The 20,998-nt window shown below is 44.8% G+C and overlaps 1 protein-coding gene across 4 annotated transcripts in view; it reads right to left on the bottom strand.

The window, feature by feature from the left end:
* APBB1IP (amyloid beta precursor protein binding family B member 1 interacting protein) overlaps nt 1-20,998 on the bottom strand; it is a 103,848-nt gene that overhangs the window by 31,900 nt on the left and 50,950 nt on the right. For all 4 annotated transcript variants that reach the window (XM_073334280.2, XM_073334282.2, XM_073334281.1 and 1 more), the window contains 2 exons: nt 14,695-14,854; nt 10,534-10,655 (listed from right to left, as the gene is read on the bottom strand). In XM_073334280.2, the coding sequence (XP_073190381.1) occupies nt 10,534-10,655; nt 14,695-14,854 (282 nt within the window). The remainder of the gene's footprint in view (nt 1-10,533; nt 10,656-14,694; nt 14,855-20,998) is intronic.

The raw sequence follows: 20,998 nt of genomic DNA, 5'->3' as shown, positions 1-20,998 counted from the left end.
ATTTTTTCAATTTGAACACCGTCCGAGCTTCCTAGAGGTGGGCGTTACAGAACATGATTGAGGGTCACGCAGCAGATTAGTATGTGATGAAGAAAAATGTAGTGCCAGGAACTGAATGCACAATTTTCTAGCAATCAATGTTTATGGTGTGCATTGCTTCAGAAATGGAGCTGCGCATGTGCCACAGATCTTTATTATTTAGTAACAAGTGTTTGGACACAGTCGATTTTACAGAGTTCCTTACTTCTACATTTGTATGTTGCATTTTTTCACCATCCAGGAAAGTACTTTTTGTCCAAGGAGTCCTTTGAAGGCCAAGGGGTTATTTTGCATACTTGTTGACAGACGCTGTACACCACCACATCTAGCATCAAACTCAGTGTTTGAGACTTGGGCCTAAACTTTGAAACAACGCCTCCACCACTGTGGGTGCAAGTATCCTCACCTGGAATTGCACCCATTCAGAAGCCTATATGCCTAGACAATGTAGCTGTGCTGTCTAAAGGGGTACAGTTGCAGACACAAGTAGTTGGACCCACATTTAACTGTAGACTCGAAACTGTATCTGGAGTTGTGAAGGTCAGGATCATGCTCTGGTAAAAACCAAGGCCCAAATCTGTTGGCAGCTTCTAAACCTAAAGGCCTGCTGACTTGAAACCAAAGCAGGGAAATAACAATGTTTATAAATAGTCCCTTTGGCTTTGGTTGAATTATGAATAAGGTAAATTGTTTGCTTTATGGCCTCTATCCTGCAAACAAAACCTGTTTCATCCAGGTAGAATTCTGCCACATTTTTTGAAAGCTGGCTACCTAAAATTACTCTCCTAAATCCAGCGTAAAGAGTGTGATTTTTTTTCTCTTTTCCCTATTCCCCCCAAAACCCACCAACAGTTCCCATTGACTTCAGTGAGACTTCTGTGTCCTCAATAGTTCTGACAGTCAGATGACATATTTACATGCAGATTTGTCCTAGAAATCAACAAAGGCCAAAATGTGTCATGGATCTGCAATGTCTTTTTTCTCTTTTGGTGACATTTGCCAGTTAAAGGAGGAACATATTGTGGTTATAAAAAGCAATGTAACCAAACTCCACCTTCATGTGCAAGCAGGTAATTGGAGATGACTGCCACCAGGCAGCCCAGAGAGAAATCGGGGAACCCAGCTTGACCGTGTAACCACATCTTCCTCCTCAAGCAGCATTTTGCATGCAGCTTTGTGGGAGAGCAGGGCTTGTTCAAGATGGTTTATTTTTTCAGGGAGACCCCAGGAGCAACACTTATTTTTAAAAAGTGACCTTAAAATGCACAATGTCAAACAAGCAAGCCTAAAAGCACCATCAGCCACACCTCGTCCTACGCTCCTGCCATGGCCACAGCAATGATTAAACAAAAAAATGAAAGACACTGGAACATTCAAAACTGGGCTATTTTCTACTAGAAACAAAATGGAGCTCAGACTCAGGATTCCCAGAAGTAGGAAAGACTAGACTGGCTACTAGCTGCCTGAGCACATGGCTAATCTGTAGTTCATAGTCCAGGGCTAGATTAAATACATGAGTCTAGAGAGGTTATGGGCAACCTGCGGCCTGCAGGTTGCTCATGGCCCATCAGCGTAATCCGTTGGCGAGCCGCCAGACAGTTTATTTACATTTGCACGGCCGCCTGCAGCTCCCAGTGCCTGCGGTTCACTGTTCCCAGCCAATGGGAGTTGTGGGAAGCGGCATGAGCCACAGGGATGTGCTGGCCGCCACTTCCCACAGCTCCCATTGGCCGGGAATGGCAAACCACAGCCACTGAGAGCTGCAGACGGCTGTGCAAATGTCAACAAACTGTCTGTCGGTCTGCCGGTGGATTACCCTGACAAGTCGCGTGTGGCCCGTGGGCAGCAGGTTGCCCACCACTGGTTTAGGGCCACAGCTCCTGGAATCCCATGATTACACTGGAATCTCTGCTTTCATTTGGAAAAATGTGCATTTCTAGCCCTTTTGGTTGTAAAAAAAAAAAAAAAAGCCTTGAAAATGTGTCCTGAGTGTGGCTGGAGCCGTGATGCCTACCTGAGTCTGCAGATAGCCTGAAACAACAGCTCTGATGAGGTGAAGTACCACATTCATCTCAGTGCAGTTGCTAATCAGACAACTCCTGCTTTGAGCAGAGAACTCTGTGGTGCCATGCAATCATAGCTCTGCTGCGCTGGTGTTGGCAGGAGCCCCTGCCCACAAAGGGGAAACGTTGAAAAGCAAGCAGGGAATATAGCAGAACAAGTCCCATGACGACTTTGCTTGGCTGGGTGGGAGTTCCCCTTCAGGTAGGATGGACTGTAGTCCACACAAAGTTAGATTGTTGGGTAAATTGAAGCTTCCTCCTTCTCTGGACCAACACGGAGCTACAGGAAGACCTCACTAACCCAGCAAAAGGCTCTAGTGTGGGGGCCTTTGTCACTATCAGCTCAGCAGGGAAGGGACCATAGGAAACCCCAGTGTGTGATTAGGGCCCTGGATTGTCTCAGTCTGGCCCTGTTATAGCCACCAATGCACAGATTCAGAATGACGCTGATGGCCTTAATGAGACCACAAAGGTCCTCTTACTATGCGTGATTTACATTAGAGCATCTGGCATTTATTTAGGGAAAACAGACCACCCTGTGCCTACAGTCAGCAGTAGAAAGAGAATTTCAGTAATGACAACCAGGTGGCATCACGCATAAGGCTGCTTCTTGTCAGTGCAGGAGGGTTTTGCCACCCAACCCTATGCTACACAGATGTATCATTTCATCTTTCCCTTGCCAACATGCATTTCATTTATTATGGTTCACCTCTTGTATGTCCCTTCTGTTCCTGAAATCTGACAGTATCTGACCTTTATTATCCTTCAATGGATTAGGCCCAGGGGAGGAGACTGCATACTGCACTTGCTATATCTGTATCTCTGTGTGGTCTACCACTGATCAGAATGCCATTCATCATGTGCTAGGGGACCACGTGTCCACAATAGGTCATTCCAAGTCCAATACTCAAAGGTCATATTAAAAGACAAACTGTTTCCCTTCTGCAAAGACCCTGGGGGAGAAGTGTGTCAGGGTTGGGAGAGTCAGGCCATTAATGTGAATGCTGCCTAGATTTGCTGGAGAGCTCTCTCCATATACACACAAACCTCCCAAGCATGAATATTTCTATTGTTTGCAAAGGAGGATGTGTCTATCTGTGATAGGGAACTGAGACTCCTTAACAGATGGAGTGATTCTCTGGGAATACAACACAAGAACATGCATGTACATAAGGGGGCAGAGTTACAGTATACAAGTAACATTAACTTTGCCCCCCTCTCCCAACTTTCAGATTCTGCTTTTTGAAGCCTTTGTGTTCATGTAATAGTTATTTTTGATGTAACAGCCCAGTCCCCCCTCACCACCGAAGAAAGATAAAATAAATAAATTCTGGTATGTAGAATGCTATATCATGCACAAGATGCACACTCAGTGAAGCAAGGCCACATCAGGCTATACATCACTGAACACGGTAGGGAATGAGGCAAGGTTCGAAAAGGTCTATGCTCCCGGAAGTTCTTCTACACACACCTGCATATGAACTCACAAATTGCTCTCCACTCTCATATGAACACATAGCCAAGAGAGTGATGAGCAAATGACATCAGAAATTACCTATGTGCAGTGCCAACAGAAAGTTAAATAATCTTTATTGGCTTTAAAAAAAAATGCAAGGGAGAGCACAAAGATAGCCTTTAAACCATTACAAAAATCAACCAAATCTAAAAGAAAAGGAGTACTTGTGGCACCTTAGAGACTAACCAATTTATTTGAGCATAAGCTTTCGTGAGCTACAGCTCACTTCATCGGATGCATACTGTGGAAAGTTTAGAAGATCTTATTATATACACACAAAGCATGAAAAAAATACCTCCTCCCACCCCACTCTCCTGCTGGTAATAGCTTAACTAAAGTGATCACTCTCCTTACAATGTGTATGATAATCAAGTTGGGCCATTTCCAACACAAATCCAGGTTCTCTCACACACACCCCTCCCACACACACACAAACTCACTCTCCTGCTGGTAATAGCTTATCCAAAGTGACCACTCTCCTTACATTGTGTATGATAATCAAGGTGGGCCATTTCCAGCACAAATCCAGGGTTCAAACAAGAACGTCTGGTGGGGGGGGGGGTAGGAAAAAACAAGGGGAAATAGGCTACCTTGCATAATGACTAAGCCACTCCCAGTCTCTATTTAAGCCTAAATTAATTGTATCCAATTTGCAAATGAATTCCAATTCAGCAGTTTCTCGCTGGAGTCTGGAGTTTTTTTTTTGTAAAATAGCGACTTTCATGTCTGTAATCACGTGACCAGAGAGATTGAAGTATTCTCCGACTGGTTTATGAATGTTATAATTCTTGACATCTGATTTGTGTCCATTTACTCTTTTACGTAGAGACTGTCCAGTCTGACCAATGTACATGGCAGAGGGGCATTGCTGGCACATGACCAATGGTGGGTATTGTAGTTGTAAGAATGCTTGATAGAGATCTTGTAGGTGTCTGTCTCTGTCTGAGGGGTTGGAGCAAATGCGGTAGTATCGCAGAGCTTGGCTGTAGACGATGGATCGTGTGGTGTGGTCAGGGTGAAAGCTGGAGGCATGTAGGTAGAAATAGCGGTCAGTACGTTTCCGGTATAGGGTGGTGTTTATGTGGCTATCGTTTATTAGCACTGGAGTGTCCAGGAAGTGGATCTCTTGTGTGGACTGGACCAGACTAAGGTTGATGGTGGGATGGAAATTGTTGAAATCATGGTGGAATTCCTCAAGGGCTTCTTTTCCATGGGTCCAGATGACGAAGATGTCATCAATATAGTGCAAGTAGAGTAGGGGCGTTAGGGGACGAGAGCTGAGGAAGCGTTGTTCTAAATCAGCCATAAAAATGTTGGCATACTGTGGGGCCATGCGGGTACCCATAGCAGTGCCGCTGATCTGAAGGTATACATTGTCCCCAAATGTAAAATAGTTATGGGTAAGGACAAAGTCACAAAGTTCAGCCACCAGGTTAGCCAGGACATTATCGGGGATAGTGTTCTTGACGGCTTGTAGTCCATCTTTGTGTGGAATGTTGGTGTAGAGGGCTTCTACATCCATAGTGGCCAGGATGGTGTTCTGAGGAAGATCACCAATGGATTGTAGTTTCTTCAGGAAGTCAGTGGTGTCTCGAAGGTAGCTGGGAGTGCTGGTAGCATAGGGCCTGAGGAGGGAGTCTACATAGTCAGACAATCCTGCTGTCAGGGTGCCAATGCCTGAGATGATGGGGCGCCCAGGATTTCCAGGTTTATGGATCTTGGGTAGTAGATAGACTATCCCAGGTCGGAGTTCCAGGGGTGTGTCTGTGCAGATTTGATCTTGTGCTTTTTCAGGGAGTTTCTTGAGCAAATGCTGTAGTTGCTTTTGGTAACTCTCAGTGGGATCAGAGGGTAATGGCTTGTAGAGAGTGGTGTTGGAGAGCTGCCGAGCAGCCTCTTGTTCATATTCCGACCTATTCATCATGACAACAGCACCTCCTTTGTCAGCCTTTTTGATTATGATGTCAGAGTTGTTTCTGAGGCTGTGGATGGCATTGTGTTCCGCACGGCTGAGGTTATGGGGCAAGTGATGCTGCTTTTCCACAATTTCAGCCCGTGCACGTCAGAGGAAGCACTCTATGTAGAAGTCCAGTCTGCTGTTTCGACCTTCAGGAGGAGTCCACCTAGAATCCTTCTTTTTGTAGTGTTGGTAGGGAGGTCTCTGTGGATTAGTATATTGTTCAGAGGTATGTTGGAAATATTCCTTGAGTCGGACACGTCGAAAATAGGATTCCAGGTCACCACAGAACTGTATCATGTTCGTGGGGGTGGAGGGGCATTACCCTCTGATCCCACTGAGAGTTACCAAAAGAAACTACAGCATTTCAAAAGAACGCCACTAGCTGTCACCTTCAGCCCCCAACTGAAACCTCTCCAACACATTATTAAGGATCTACAACCTATCCTGAAGGATGACCCAACACTCTCACAAATCTTGGGAGACAGGCCAGTCCTTGCCTACAGACAGCCCCCGAACCTGAAGCAAATACTCACCAGCAACCACATACCACACAACAGAACCACTAACCCAGGAACCTATCCTAGCAACAAAGCCCGTTGCCAACTGTGCCCACATATCTATTCAGGGGACACCATCACAGGACCTAATAACATCAGCCACACTATCAGAGGCTCGTTCACCTGCACATCCACCAATGTGATATATGCCATCATGTGCCAGCAATGCCCCTCTGCCATGTACATTGGTCAAACTGGACAGTCTCTACGTAAAAGAGTAAATGGACACAAATCAGATGTCAAGAATTATAACATTCATAAACCAGTCGGAGAACACTTCAATCTCTCTGGTCACGCGATTACAGACATGAAAGTTGCTATTTTACAACAAAAAAACTTCAAATCCAGACTCCAGCGAGAAACTGCTGAATTGGAATTCATTTGCAAATTGGATACAATTAACTTAGGCTTAAATAGAGACTGGGAGTGGCTTAGTCATTATGCAAGGTAGCCTATTTCCCCTTGTTTTTTCCCACCCCCCCCAGACGTTCGTGTTAAACCCTGGATTTGTGCTGGAAATGGCCCACCTTGATCATCATACACAATGTAAGGAGAGTGGTCACTTTGCATAAGCTATTACCAGCAGGAGAGTGAGCCTGTGTGGGGGGGGGGGGTGAGAAAACCTGGATTTGTGTTGGAAATGGCCCAACTTGATTATCATACACATTGTAAGGAGAAAAGGAGTACTTGTGGCACCTTAGAGACTAACCAATTTATTAGAGCATAAGCTTTCGTGAGCTACAGCTCACTTCATCAGATGCATATCGTTTGGATGAGCTATTACCAGCAGGAGAGTGAGTTTGTGTGTATATGGGGGTGGGGGGGATGTGAGAAAACCTGGATTTGTGCAGGAAATAGCCCAACTTGATTGTCATGCACATTGTGTAAAGAGCTGTCACTTTGGATGGGCTATCACCAGCAGGAGAGTGAATTTGTGGGGGGGTGGTGGAGGGTGAGAAAACCTGGATTTGTGCTGGAAATGGCCCACCTGATGATCACTTTAGATAAGCTATTACCAGCAGGACAGTGGGGTGGGAGGAGGTATTGGTTCATATTCTCTGTGTATATATAAAGTCTGCTGCAGTTTCCACGATATGCATCTGATGAAGTGAGCTGTAGCTCACGAAAGCTTATGCTCCAATAAATTGGTTAGTCTCTAAGGTGCCACAAGTACTCCTTTTCTTTTTGCGAATACAGACTAACACGGCTGTTACTCTGAAACCTGTCATTGTAAGGAGAGTGGTCACTTTAGATAAGCTATTACCAGCAGGAGAGTGAGTTTGTGTGTGTGGGGGGAGGGGTGTGTGTGAGAAAACTTGGATTTGTGCTGGAAATGGCCCAACTTGATTATCATACACATTGTAAGGAGAGTGATCACTTTAGATAAGCTATTACCAGCAGGAGAGTGGGGTGGGAGGAGGTATTTTTTTCATGCTTTGTGTGTATATAATAAGATCTTCTAAACTTTCCACAGTATGCATCCGATGAAGTGAGCTGTAGCTCACGAAAGCTTATGCTCAAATAAATTGGTTAGTCTCTAAGATGCCACAAGTACTCCTTTTCTTTTTGCGAATACAGACTAACACGGCTGTTACTCTGAAACGAACCAAATCTAAATGGATTTTCCCCAGTCCACAAAGTGGCATATGTCTAACCTAGGGATTAGTTCTATACCAAATGAGAAGTCTGTACCAAAATCAGAAACATCAGAGCTGTTCAAAAGAAAGACTAATATTATTTTTAATATTAACAAAAGTGGCTTTTGTTTTTTGTCTTTGATAGCACAAAATCTTACTCACTTGAAAATGGCTGGACTGTTTTGGTCAGACTTTCCAAAACGCAGGGCCAGACCACGAGATGGCCAAAGTTATAAGCAACTGAAAAAGTCCCTTTTAGAATGAGCTACTTATATAACTTAAAGGCAACTTAAACTATAGGCACAAAATGAATTAAAATAAAGCTGTGTTCAGCAACTCCCTGCTACAGTATCTGGTCTGTGTGTTCAAGTCATATTGACTGTATACTAAAGCAATGATGTGCTGTAGTGCAGATGGTGTTTTTCATAATCCTAAATCAGACTGGATCTGCACAGCCCTATCACTTCGAAGATCACAAACACGAATCTGGAGAAGCCGGCAGCAGCTTAAATCAAAGCTAAGTAGGGTCCAGGAAACTAATCTTCAAACTTGGCTTCCATCATATTGTTTAACAAAGTTACTGCGGCCCATCTTCTATATTCTAGGATAGACTCTCCTCCACTTCTGTTAGCGAATGGGAGAACAGGTGGTAAGTGAGAAAGATTCGTAAATATTAAATTCTTCTAAGAAAAAAGCAGCAATAGGAATGCAAGTGCCTAAAATAGTATGTACACAAAACATTAAATTGTATAAAGTCTGTTCTTGTGTTATGATCCCAGAAAAATAAGACCATTTGTTTGAGGGACACTGTCAATTTAAAAATCATGCTCCTGTCTAAAACATTCTTACCTGCTATTGGGACATATAACAACTAACAGCAGGTACTGGGCAAAACCACTTCTCTATTTTCTGTTTGCTTGTGCATTTGACTGCACTCAGTGTATAGTCAATTTCACTCTTGTTTGTGCGGGTCTTTCACATGACAGCAGAGGAGAGAAAAACAAATTTAGAAAATAGGAATCAGATTGTAAAGCCAGATTGTAAAGGCATTAGCAGAGGGACAGGTGTAGTACCTGCCTGAAACTATTAAACTTTAATGGACTAAATTTAAAGTTCAGTGTCCCTTAAGTGGACATTTGCCTGCTACAGTCAGACACCACCTTCTCTGGACATAGATATTCATGCACGGAATTCTTCATGGTTATTAAATTATTTGGAATTCTTACACCACCTCTTAATTTTACCTTTAGTTTTAGTATCGCTGTTCTAGTTTAACCCCTCAGATGTCATCCCTTGGACAGAAACAGGAGTCCATACATTCAGGACACAGGCACCAACTCACAGGGCTCTGATAGGTGTAGCTGTCTCCCCTAGCTTATCAGTGGTAGTAGAACAGAAGCACAGAGCAGCCACTATTTGAAGCACATTGTGTAAATACTTTCAATCAGTTTTACAAAACCAAAAGGGAATGTGCACAATTTGATCCACAGGGCCTGATTCTTTCTCATTTACAGCAGTGCAAATCAGGAGATCAAAACAGGTAGAAGAGAAGAATCAAGACCAGAGAGTGTTTCAAAAACAAGAGATTAACATTTTGGTTTGTGAGTTTAACATCAGCTACCCTGGGGGAATGATCTAACCCAAATGTATGAAACAAAAGCATTTCCAGGAGGGTTTTTTCCCTCCCATATTACAGTCTTCCTCGGGTCATTATTATTCTCTAGGCTCTTTGAATTTTAGTGTCAATGCCAGATAGCCTGTTTTTTTACTATTTTCCCCCAAAACGTCCGCCTAGCATCATTGCAGCTGCATTACAGAGTGATTTCAGTCTTTCAGATGTTAAGGTGGTCTTCTTTGTGTGCATGCAACCCAATATGTGTTAATATTCCAGCCTTTAGTCATTAGCTTCTGACCTTCCATCTCAATAACTGAGTCACTGCCGCAGATTCATGGAGCAGCCTCTTAATGTGATTTCCATTGCACAGTAAATTATATCACAAATGGGTGAGCGTGATGATGTGCACGTCCTCATGAAAGAGTGGAGATCTGAAGATGAAAGCCCTATTTTGTAAGTAAGTATATTATAGAAACAAAGCGAAGGATAAATGCTGGAAAGGACCTATATTGTATGACTCACTAACTTTTGTCAATGGCTGCTAGCATTAGCTGGATAGCATGTAGGTGGCAAATGTGTAAGGGATAACATCCTTCCCCCAAAAAATATATAAACCCAATTAATCTTTAGATGAAGGCATGTTTAATAGTTTAGAAGCATGTTTAATAAGTTATTGTAAGTGCTTACATAACTTGCATGTGAACTGTGTCATGTTTCTCTCTAGTGGCTGATCCACAGAGGATAACAGCCTACTACTAGTACCAGCTAATGGAGCTTCTCCTTTAGCTCAAGTTGCAGAGGCCCATGCTGCAGTGCTGATGGTCTTGTGTTCAAACACTGTTTCTGATCTGCATTCATCTTTACATCTGAGCCGTGTGTTTACCCAATAGCTTTCACCATTGCTCCCTGCAATGAAGCTACACAATTGGGGAACTGAAGGTCTCATTTTTAGCAGTGTAGACAAGGCTTACGAATATACTACAGAGGAAAAGCTCTCTTGTGTGTTTTTTCCTTGTTACTGAAACCACAGATTTGTTTTTTTTCATTTAGAACTGGCTGAACTAAAGCCAATAAAACCTCTAGCATGCATAGTGTAAACTAACCCACATCATTTTAAAGTATTTTGCCAATATCCCGTTATCTTACCTGGGGATTTTTGAACACAGCGTATTTTTCATTTTTTTCCAAAAACAGAACCTTATTTTCACTGTCCCGGGTCCAGTCTGATAAGACTTCAACAACATTTTCATGGTCTTCAAAAAACCTTTCTACAGAGACAAGAAAGGTCAGCGTAAGATAAACACACACTCCAGAGGCAGCAGACAGAAAGTCCTGTCTCGGAATATAACCATTATCTTACGTTCATTCAAGAAGTCAGAGCCCTGCAGTCCCTTCCTGTGCAGAGAAGGGAGCCTCACCTCACAGAAGAGGTGGAGTGTGAAAGGGCAAGGCAACTCTGTAGCATGTAGCTCTGGCATCCCCTTGGTGCTAGCTCCATGTGTAGGATATAGCACATGTGTTAGGGGGCACGGCTAGCCAGGTTGGGGCTGTAGTTAGTACAGCTGCTCTGTATCGAGTGTTTTATAATGGGCATGAAGTAAGTTGTGAAACTGAACATAGATTAATGCCTGCAGAGCCAGCATTAACTTGCCATGCCCTGCACAAGCCTTTTATCCTTGTTTCCAAAGCTCTGATTGCTGACGGCGTCTTTCTACGTCTCTGAACGGACACTGCAAGGAGTGGTGCAAATGCTGTGCCACTGGGTGCGCTTGGGCATCCTTGTCCCTAAGCAGCTAAGTCAGGGTGCAGCAAACCTCTGCAGGTTCCCCAAGAGCACTCTTGCTCTACTTTCAATAGCCATTGGTAACCCCATTCTTCAGACAACTTGGACTGTACTGATGCGGGAGGCGATGAGGAAGCACATTCTGATGGCCTTTTCTAGTGTTTCATACCCTTCTCAGACCCTCCCTCAATCCCTCAAGTGGAAGGGTACGATACAGTCCATCAACACTCAGTTCTGACGATTTAACAACTGTGTGCTTTCAGACGTTACAGAGGCTCAGCTGGGGAGTCTGTCTCAATGTACTCCGTTGTTCCTCAGCAACACAAAGCACTGTAATACTTTTAATAAAGCCACTGACAATGTAAACCACTGTATAATTACAGGTAAGGAACAGAAGGGTAAATTGTGTCCTAAAAGATATGAATGTAACTTGGAAATAACTTTCAAAACAGTGGCTCTAGCAGTAATCCCAGCCACAAGGACAGTACAGAGGAATATAGTCGCCTCTAAACCGGGATACAAGTTCATTATGTGGTTAAATTGCTCTGTTGCAAAATACAGCCCAATGTAAACAGTACCACAGTAAAGCCACAGAAAACCTTCATGAAATTTTTCAATATGCAATTTATCTGAAGGAATAGCTCATTTCATTTACATACAGTCTTACATAAAAACATATGTACAGTACTCTACCAAAGATGTTCTGATACACAAATAGCTTGGACTCTTTTTGGAATATTTACTCACTAATTTGAAACGTTGGCTTCTAGGGCTTGCTACTCAAAGTAATATTTAAAAAGGCTACACTAGAACTCTCATGCAGGGAAATGACATAGAAGAGTATAGTTTCTTTGTACAAATGTTAAGATTAGAGCAGGCCAAAACATGGGAATTCCAGTTCACAGGAAATTTCAGGTCCATTCCAAATTGGAACCAAAACAAATTTTTCTAAATTTCCCATGAAACAGATACCTGAAAAAAACTGTTTTGTTCCCTGAGAACCTGACAGCTGCTAAATGAAAATAGCAGTGTGAAACTTACCAGAATGTCATTTTTACTCAGCAGCTGCCAGGTCTCCCAGGGCTCTGGCTCCAGGGCCGCCCCACCATGCAGACTGCTCTGGGCTGGGGACCCCCCCAGCTTCCAGACTCCCAGCCCTGTTGGCTTCCTGGGGAGCCAGCTGGGTCAGGAGTCTTGAACCCTGGAGTCCCTGATCCCAGGCAGTCCACAGGGCAGGGCTGCCCCAGAGCTGCAGACCCTGGGAACCTCTCCCCAGGCTTCCAGGCTGTCTGTGGAGTTTAAGCTGATCCTCAGTTGAAGCCAGGGTTCATCCCAGGGCTGGCTTCTGGCTCCACGGCAGGGATCCTAGCCTGGCATGGCAGGGCTGCCCCAGAGCACTGCACCCTGGAAGACTGGGTTTGTTGGAAGCTGGGCAAGTTGGCAGGTTATGGGAACCTGCCTGGTTCACTGCGAGTTTACTGAACTCGAGATCTTTCTGTGAAGCATTTTGGGTTCAATGAAGTGTCATTTTCTGATGAAAATATATTGTAGTCCAGTAAGTCTGCTTAATCAGAATGTTAATGGTACTATTTTAATCCTGTGAACAAATGTACAAGGGGGAATAAACAGCAGACTGCATTTTAAAACATTTGAAGAGAATTAACGAAACCTCTTTCTGCTACAGTATATTTCACACCAGGGGAAACCGAAGACCTCCTGACACATACTGCTCCACCCAACCCAAAATACCCTTCTACAAATGGTTAAACTTTATATCCAGCTCACTTGGTCCAGAAGATAGGGCAGTGCAGTGAGATTCAAGAGACTTCAGTACTATTCCTGCCTTTGTCATGGACCTGCCATATGACCTTGGGCAAGTCATTTCCCCTGACAGGTTCTATCCTTCTACTTAGATGGTAAGATTTTATGTGCAGGGGCTGGGACAGTCTCTTTTTACATTAGTACAACACCAAAAATGATGGGGCTCTAAATACAGCTGGGACTTCTATACAGCAAATATTTTCTATTTCTTTAAAATGTCTGAACACCAATCCTAATTTCTTTCCCTGTGTTTTCCCCAATATCCTCTGCCTCTGGCTATAAGGCAGGGGATTCAAAATGGCATTTCAGATCATACAAACACACAGGTAAACACCATGGTCCAATGGTTATAGTAGTTCAGGAAAGAATTTGGCCCTATGCTGCCATCCAGTGTTCAGGGATTTCTATCCAGGTCAGACCAGACCAGAGACAGCAACTTCCCAAAGCAAGGAAACACTCTAAAATTATTCAAAGTGACATCTGTGACATTTCTTGTGCCATTTCCAGTCTCTCTCTAGTTAAGATAAGCAGGTACAAGAGAAGATGGCAATATTGCTTCATGTATCATATTAATGGGGTAGAAAGAGTGGATAGGCAATTACTTTATCTGCCACTCCCAACAGTAGATGAATATCTCCATGTTCAGAGGCACCCAGACTCTTTTCTAACCATTCACCACATCTGATTTATAGTGCAATAGGATAATTATTCCTGGGACTTTTTTAGTACATGAGGTTGATGTTAACTTTCTTAATACATATTCAAATCTGCGTTGGCTTATTATGGCTAGGTGAGTTTATACATTTATCGTTCTAGGGGCCATTTTCAGTTTGCAATTTCTCCAGGGCACTGCCCCACTGGGAGAAGGTCATGGCAGCATTTCTTTCTTCATTAATACATTTTGAGCATGGCCCAGAGACAGACATTTGTGATAGTCCAGAGGGAAAGAACCTTCCATCCCATTCAGGCCTCGAGGCCTCTTTGAAACCACATTGATTAAATTGTACCCATTTGTGTGAATTCTTACCTAGCTGTTCCCTAGGGGCTCTGAGGTCAGCCGAAGCAGGCACGTTACTCTTTGGGTCATGAGGCACCACCAGCTGAGTGGCAGCCCTACTGAAGAAAAGGAACACTATAGCGTACGTGATCTGTACTTAAAAAAGCAGCCACAGGTGAAGCATATCAGAAATGACTGACATGCTGCTCAGAAATGTTTGCTTAATTACAGCACTGCTGGCCCAAGCGAGATCGCTCTGGCCAACAGCACTCCACCACTGTACTCTCTCATCTAAGACTTTAGCTGGTTTTTTTGTATAATCATTCAACTGGTTCATTTTGTGTGTGTGTAAAATCTGAATAACGAAAACGGCCGTTAACAGGGAGTCTCCATGGTCTGCTGCACTGAGGTGTGGGAGACGCATTCCCCCAGAGTGACAGAGGCTCAGTACATTACCACACTGCAAAGTTCCACCTACTGGGTGGACTGGTACTTTCTGCATCACTTTGACAGCAGGTAGTGATGGCATTCCTACAATTCAGACAGACTGCTTCAACAGTGATGCCTCCAACACAGAGAGAGAGCCCATAAATGGATACTGGGAGCAGGGAAAACTTAGAAGTATAGTCTCACTTTTAATAATTATCAGTACCATAGAACAAACATACCATAAGTCCAGATAGGCCCTTTGCCCTATGAAACTTACCAATTTGTAGTTCTGGGTATATTTCATACAGACACCAATCCACCTTGCAATCACAGTGGGTTTTCTCAAAGAGGTTGTCTAAAACATCTCGTGCCACCTGCCGTTCATCCACCATCAGGGACTTAGTACTGTTATCATTCATGTGCACCTTGACGACAAGCTGAGTACAGAGTCATATAAAGTCAGTTAATTTCAGCAGAGAATAAAAAGCTAGGCTGGTCAAGAACCTTTTAAAACAGATAAGAAAGATTAAGGCTGAAGGTTATTACAGATTCAAAAGGCACCACGTACTACACTGAACTGGGAAAATAATATATCTTGGGAGCTTGTACATTCTGTTGGCACCAAAGAAAAAGATCTGTTGTAAAAAAAGAAAATTAAACTTTGTATTGGGCGTAACTCAAGGAAAGGTGAAATGGTGCACAGAGAGATCGCAGAATTTCAACTCTAGTCTAGTACAATGAAGGAAAATGCTAGGCAGAATAGCCAAGTACAAAGTGCCCTTAATGAAGACTAGAAAGAAACAGTTACTTATGTAATGGTAATTCTTCAAGATACGATGAAGATCCGTATTCCACTTGGGTGTGCGCATGCCCAGCATGCCGGAGACTGCGGATTTTGCCCAGCAGTACCCATAGAGAAGCGGTGTTCATGCCGCATTGCCATAGCCCCTTCCCCTTCACTTCCTTCACACCAAACACCCACAGACTAGACTTTGATGCAGAGAGGATGGAGGGTGGCTTATGGAGGACACGTCTGTATCACATCTTGAAGAACCAGGTACAGTAAGTAACCATTGCTTCTTCTTTAAGAAGATGCAGCCATGTATTCCACTTAGGTGACTAACACCCCAGGAGACAGGGCTCAGAGACTACCCGAACAAGCATGGCAGAACCGCCCTGCCAAAACTTGCATCCACCTTGGAAGATGCAGTAATGACATACTGGGTCACAAACGTATGTATGGACAACCATGTAGCAGCCCTGCTGATGTCCAGTATTGAGATGTCACTGAGGAACGCTACTGCTGTTGCTTGTGCTCTCATAGAACGAGCTCGCGCCCGCTGAGGGGGGGCATAGCCAAAGCTATCTCATAAGCAGTCCTGATAAAGGATTTCATCCATTTAAAGATCGTCTGTGAAGAGAGCATTTGACATGGTCATACGATCTGCATATGAGGTGAAGTGAGGCAAAGCACAAAACTGTTTAGTCCTGTCCAGATAGAAGGCTAGAAATTTTCCTACCCATAAGATCCATTCATTCAGTGTCCTTATCCTTGGTAGTGGACTTAAACCTGCCCTGCTGGGCTCTATTGTTCACTGAGGTTACAACTAGGGAATTTGTGGATGTATGGAAGTAAAAGCTCTCAAATCCCTGCACTAGAATGAAGGAGCATGTCTCCATGCACTTTGCTGCAAGGGGTACCAAAGCCAGTGTGCTCCAGCAGGCTCAAGGAGCACAGCCATCAGAGACTGAGATGTAGGCAGTCTGGCCTAGTAGTCAGAGCAGGAGTCAGGTCAAGTGGGCAGAGCAGGCATCCAGGTTAGGGAACGAAGCCAAGGGTCAGCACCAGAGCCATCAGGGGTCAAGCCAGAGTCACAGTCAGAAGCCATGGTCAGAGCCAGGACTGGTAGCTGAGGATCGGAGGTGAGGTGTAAGGGCAGGAGGAGAGGCAAGGATCAAGCACAGAATAGGAGCATGGTGGAAACAGGAGTGAAGGCAGGGGTAAGGAGGGAGCCAGGAGCAAAGCAGGAAACAGGAACGGGGTTGGGTGCAAGAGGCAGGCAGAAGCAGGGTCCAATGCAGCCACAACAGGAAAGCACAACAGGAAAGCACCTCTTCCTCCTCCTGGCTTAAATAGCATATCTGGACCAATCTCCAGTCGCCAATGGGCGATTCTCCAATCAGAACTCCCATGGGTGGTGCCTTGGCTGGGGCTAGTAGCTTCTCAGCCCACCAGGTTTAAGTAGCCATGGGGTGAAGGCCAGGATGTGGCAGCTGTCTGGAGACTCCCAGGCCTGAGTTCAAGACCCAGGACATTACATCATCATTAATAGGGAAGATGATTCTCCCAGGGGCAGATGGCTGCAGGATATCCAGTAATTTGTGGGTGTTCTTCTGCAGGAACTCTGCTTGGATACCTAGAGGAAACAGTCATGTGCCACAAAAAGTCCTGGTATGCCTTGAAATCCTCTGGAACCAAAGTGGAGGAAGAGCCAGGCAGCATGGAATCATCCGGGAACGAAGATGAAGCAGTTAATTGTGCCAGAGCTGGATTCTGCTCCTGGACTGACTGACCTGGATGGGATGACTCTGGAGGTGCTGCAAGGGGAAGGCTCCCCAGTGCCTGGGCCTGTAGCAGATCAATGGTCACCACCACAGACGTGCCTGGAGATCTCGCTTAGAGAGTGAGATGAGGAGCATCCCATGGATTCCATGGAGGCCACTGTTATGGATAGTGCATTGGTGACCACTAGGTGCCAAGTCAAGGGCTCCCATCCTGACGGAGAGACAAGCGCCAATCCTGGTACTCATAGCACTCCATGAATGCCCCCTGATTCAGGTCAGGTGATGGAGAATGAGAGGAAAATGGCATCGAGGTTGGGATCTAAGAGCCCCAGGCTTCCAGGGATAAAGGTGGAGCTAGCTGTGAGGGTGCGACCAACTGTTCTGACTTGTCCATAGCCCAGAATGACAAGGCAGCTCGTGCTGACGGCGGAAATGGTACTGGCTGCATCGAGTACTCCTTCATTGTTTGTGGTGTGACGTACTCCATATGTTTTATAGAAATATGCTTATGAGTGTAAATGATGCAACTGGAATATGCTTTATTCAAAAGGTCTCTTGTAAGGTATCATTACAAAGCTTATAATCTACTGAGTGTGTTCATCCTATTCGTATGAATGTATCATTCTTATATCTAAAACTAGAAATATGAAGTATTACTCTGAGGTCCTACTGTAATTATGTGAAGTGTGGGCCATTAACGGTGGCTTAGAATCTTGATGGCTTCCATTAACTAGGACAATTGGTTGTAAATGGCTCTGTTTACTTGCAGCCTTCCCTTGTTCCTGTGAATCAGCCCAGGAAGAATAGAGGCTTGGGGTCTCACAGGACATGTGAACATGTCACATGATACTGAAATCCATCTTAAACCTAGTGCTTTTCCTTTTAGAAGGAGGGGTAGAGACCCAGAGAGACAAAAGATTCTGGCCTTGTGCCAAAGATATAAAAGGGGGTGGAACAGAACAAAGGTGGTTCTAGCCATGGGAAATCCCCTAGTTACCACCTGAGCTGGAACAAGGACTGTACCAGGGGAAAGGATTGGGCCCAGACTAAGATGGAGTCTAGTCTGTGAAAGAAGGGATAGCTCAGTGGTTTGAGCACTGGCCTGCTAAACCCAGGGTTGTGTGTGCTATCCTTGAGGGGGGCATTTAGGGACCTGGGCCAAAAATTGGGGATTCGTCCTGCTTTGAGCAGGGGGTTGGACTAGATGACCTCCTGAGGTCCCTTCCAACACTGATATTCTATGACAGAAGCTTATTGGAATGTCTCTGGGGGTGAGATTTACCTGTATTCAGTTTCTTAAATGTATTAGGCTTAGACTTGAGTGTTTTGTTTTATTTTGCTTGGTAACTTACTTTGTTCGGTCTGTTATTATTTGGAACCACTTAAATCCTCCTTTTTATATTTAATAAAATCACCTTTGCTTATTATTGAACCCAGAGTTAGTGATTAATACCTGGGGGAGCAAACAGCTGTGCATATCTCTCTATCAGTGTTATAGAAGGTGGACAATTTATGGGTTTACCCTGTATAAGCTTTATACAGAGTAAAACAGATTTATTTGGGGTTTGGATCCAATTGGGAACTGGGTGCTGGAGACAGGTAACCTGCTGAGTGGTTTTCGGTTAAAGCCTGGAGCTTTGGGGGCGTGGTTCAGACCTGGGTCTGTGTTGCAGCACGCTAGTGTGTCTGGCTCAACAAGGCAGGGTTCTGGAGTCCCAAGCCATCAGAGAAAACGGGCTCAGAGGTAATTTCAGCAGAACAGGTGACAGTCCCAAGGAGGTTTCTGTGACCGAACCCATCACATCTGGTAACGGCACCAGTGTTGATCCTGAAGTGTAAGGGACTGGGGCGTAGGCAGTCTTGCCTACTGGTCACAACTGGGCTGAGGTCTGCCCACCAGGGACAGTAGTTGCCGAGCAGGAGTTCGAGGAATCACATGAGTCAAAGTCAGGTTGGAGTCGAAGACCAGAGATCAAACAAAGCCTGGTGTTGCAACAAATTGCAGTCTGTGTGATTGCCCAGGCAACTTCCTGGGGCAACCGTTAGGGTTAAAGAGGGTGTTTGGCCAATCAGAGGGCTGCAGGGTACTGTCACTCTGGGTTTCTTGGGCAGCACTTCCTGCAGGACCTACTCCCCACGGTGCTCCCTGGCTGTGCCTCTGCATGGCCTCCCAGTGGGAATATCAACTGTTCCAGACTCTGCGGACCCAGGGTCTAGTCCCCAGATCCTTACACCAAGTCAGCAGTGGTACCGAAGTAATTGACGGTGCCATGGTAACACTGGCAGTGCAGGTTGCAGGGATGCTGAAGACTTTTCCAGAGCACTGAGCTTGGCACCAGCTCCACTTTCACTCACTGTGGAAGGGACACATCCAGTTAGAGTGCCAACACTCACAGGTTCAGGAGCCTGTCCAGCCACCAGGGCTATAAAACACAAAGCCTTGGAAAAGTCCTGGACCAAGGGCAAGGCCAGGACAGAAAGGCAGAAAAGGTCTGTTGCCGCCCCAGATGCTACCAGTGTGGAATCAACTGGTGCTGGCATTGCCCTCATCGGCACCAAACTCAATGGATGCCCCAGGGTCAGAACCAGAGTTAACAGTACAGGGTCTCTGACCTCCTTATGAGGTACCAGGGAGTGGTTGACCGGGACCTGTTCCATCCCATGCACCAACATTTACCCCATGCTGATCCACATGTCTTCTGGAGGATCAGTCCCCACATGACCTGGAGGGGCCTTTTCCTCAGCGCACCTGATGGAGAATGACTCCTTCATCTCTTCAAAGAGACGCCAGCTCCAGGATGTGAAGCAGCAGCACTCTCAGAAACCACTGGCGATCTCCGATCTCATGAGGATCTTCGTGCTGAAGCAGTCCACATAGCCGCTTCAGACAAAGATCCCACACCACCTGCACCCATTTGGTCAACAATCTGCAAATAGAACACCACTCCTTGACGTGGGCTTCGCCTAGACACAGCCAACATCACGTGTGGGGATCATTGTTGGGGATGGCCCCCACACATGACAGACCATATTTAGAGGAACTGAAGAGAATCGGGGCAGCATCACCTCATATAGCCAAAAGAGGGGCTACGATCATGAGATGCAAGCATCGGCCCTCTATGGGCAAAATTCTCTGGCTCCGGCGTGCTGGGGTGACACACACCAAATTGGAATACATGACTCCATCTACTCGAAGAAGAATATTGACTTGGATGTTTTAGACTTAAATTAGGAAAAGAATGGAAGAAACCTTGCTATGCCAATCAGCTAACCTGGGTTCATGTGCTGCAATGGTGGATACTAGTACAAGACTGCAATAGACAGATCATCACTTACAGTGATTGACTGCAGAAATCAAAAGAGTTCATTATTCCTCTTGAAGCACTCTTTAAATGACAGAAACAATATGCATGTTTATTATGAGGGGGAAAAGATTTAAAAATTGCTAAAATATAGAAGTCAGAGAACTGCGAATACACAGTAAGAAGAACAGTCAAGTCATCCACTTGCACTGGAAACAGCAGAACAATTCCCTGCCGGGAACCATATGTTGAAAAATTGGGAGAACTTCTCCCAGTGCTGTAGCTTTAGTAAATACTCATTTTAAAATGTTTGCATACAAGACTCTGCAGCAGAGCAAATCTCTGCTAAAGCAGAGGTAATACCACAGAACTAAGAGCAACCAGGAAAAGTCCATACAGACTTTTGAAAAGAAGGACTTGGAAAAGAGCTCTGTGTAAGCTTGAAAGCTTGCCTCTTTCACTGACACAAGTTGGTCCAATAAAAAATATTACCTCACCCACCTGGCCTTGGAAAAGAAAAGCACATCAAAAAGCTAAACTGTATGTTTGCTCTGATTTCAAACCCCAAAATGTTTTTTCTAAAATAAGGAGCCCAGCTGTGGTGGAGAATATGCAGAAAGTATGTTGGACATGCATAATCTAAAACACGTTTAGGAAACAAGGGAAAGTAATGTCTGGTTCCAGTTCTTTGACTGTTCACAAATATGCCTGCAG

The sequence above is a fragment of the Lepidochelys kempii genome, chromosome 2, assembly GCF_965140285.1.
Source record: "Lepidochelys kempii isolate rLepKem1 chromosome 2, rLepKem1.hap1, whole genome shotgun sequence".
NCBI classification, from domain to species: Eukaryota; Metazoa; Chordata; order Testudines; family Cheloniidae; genus Lepidochelys; species Lepidochelys kempii.
This window is presented reverse-complemented; position numbering and strand designations above follow the sequence as displayed.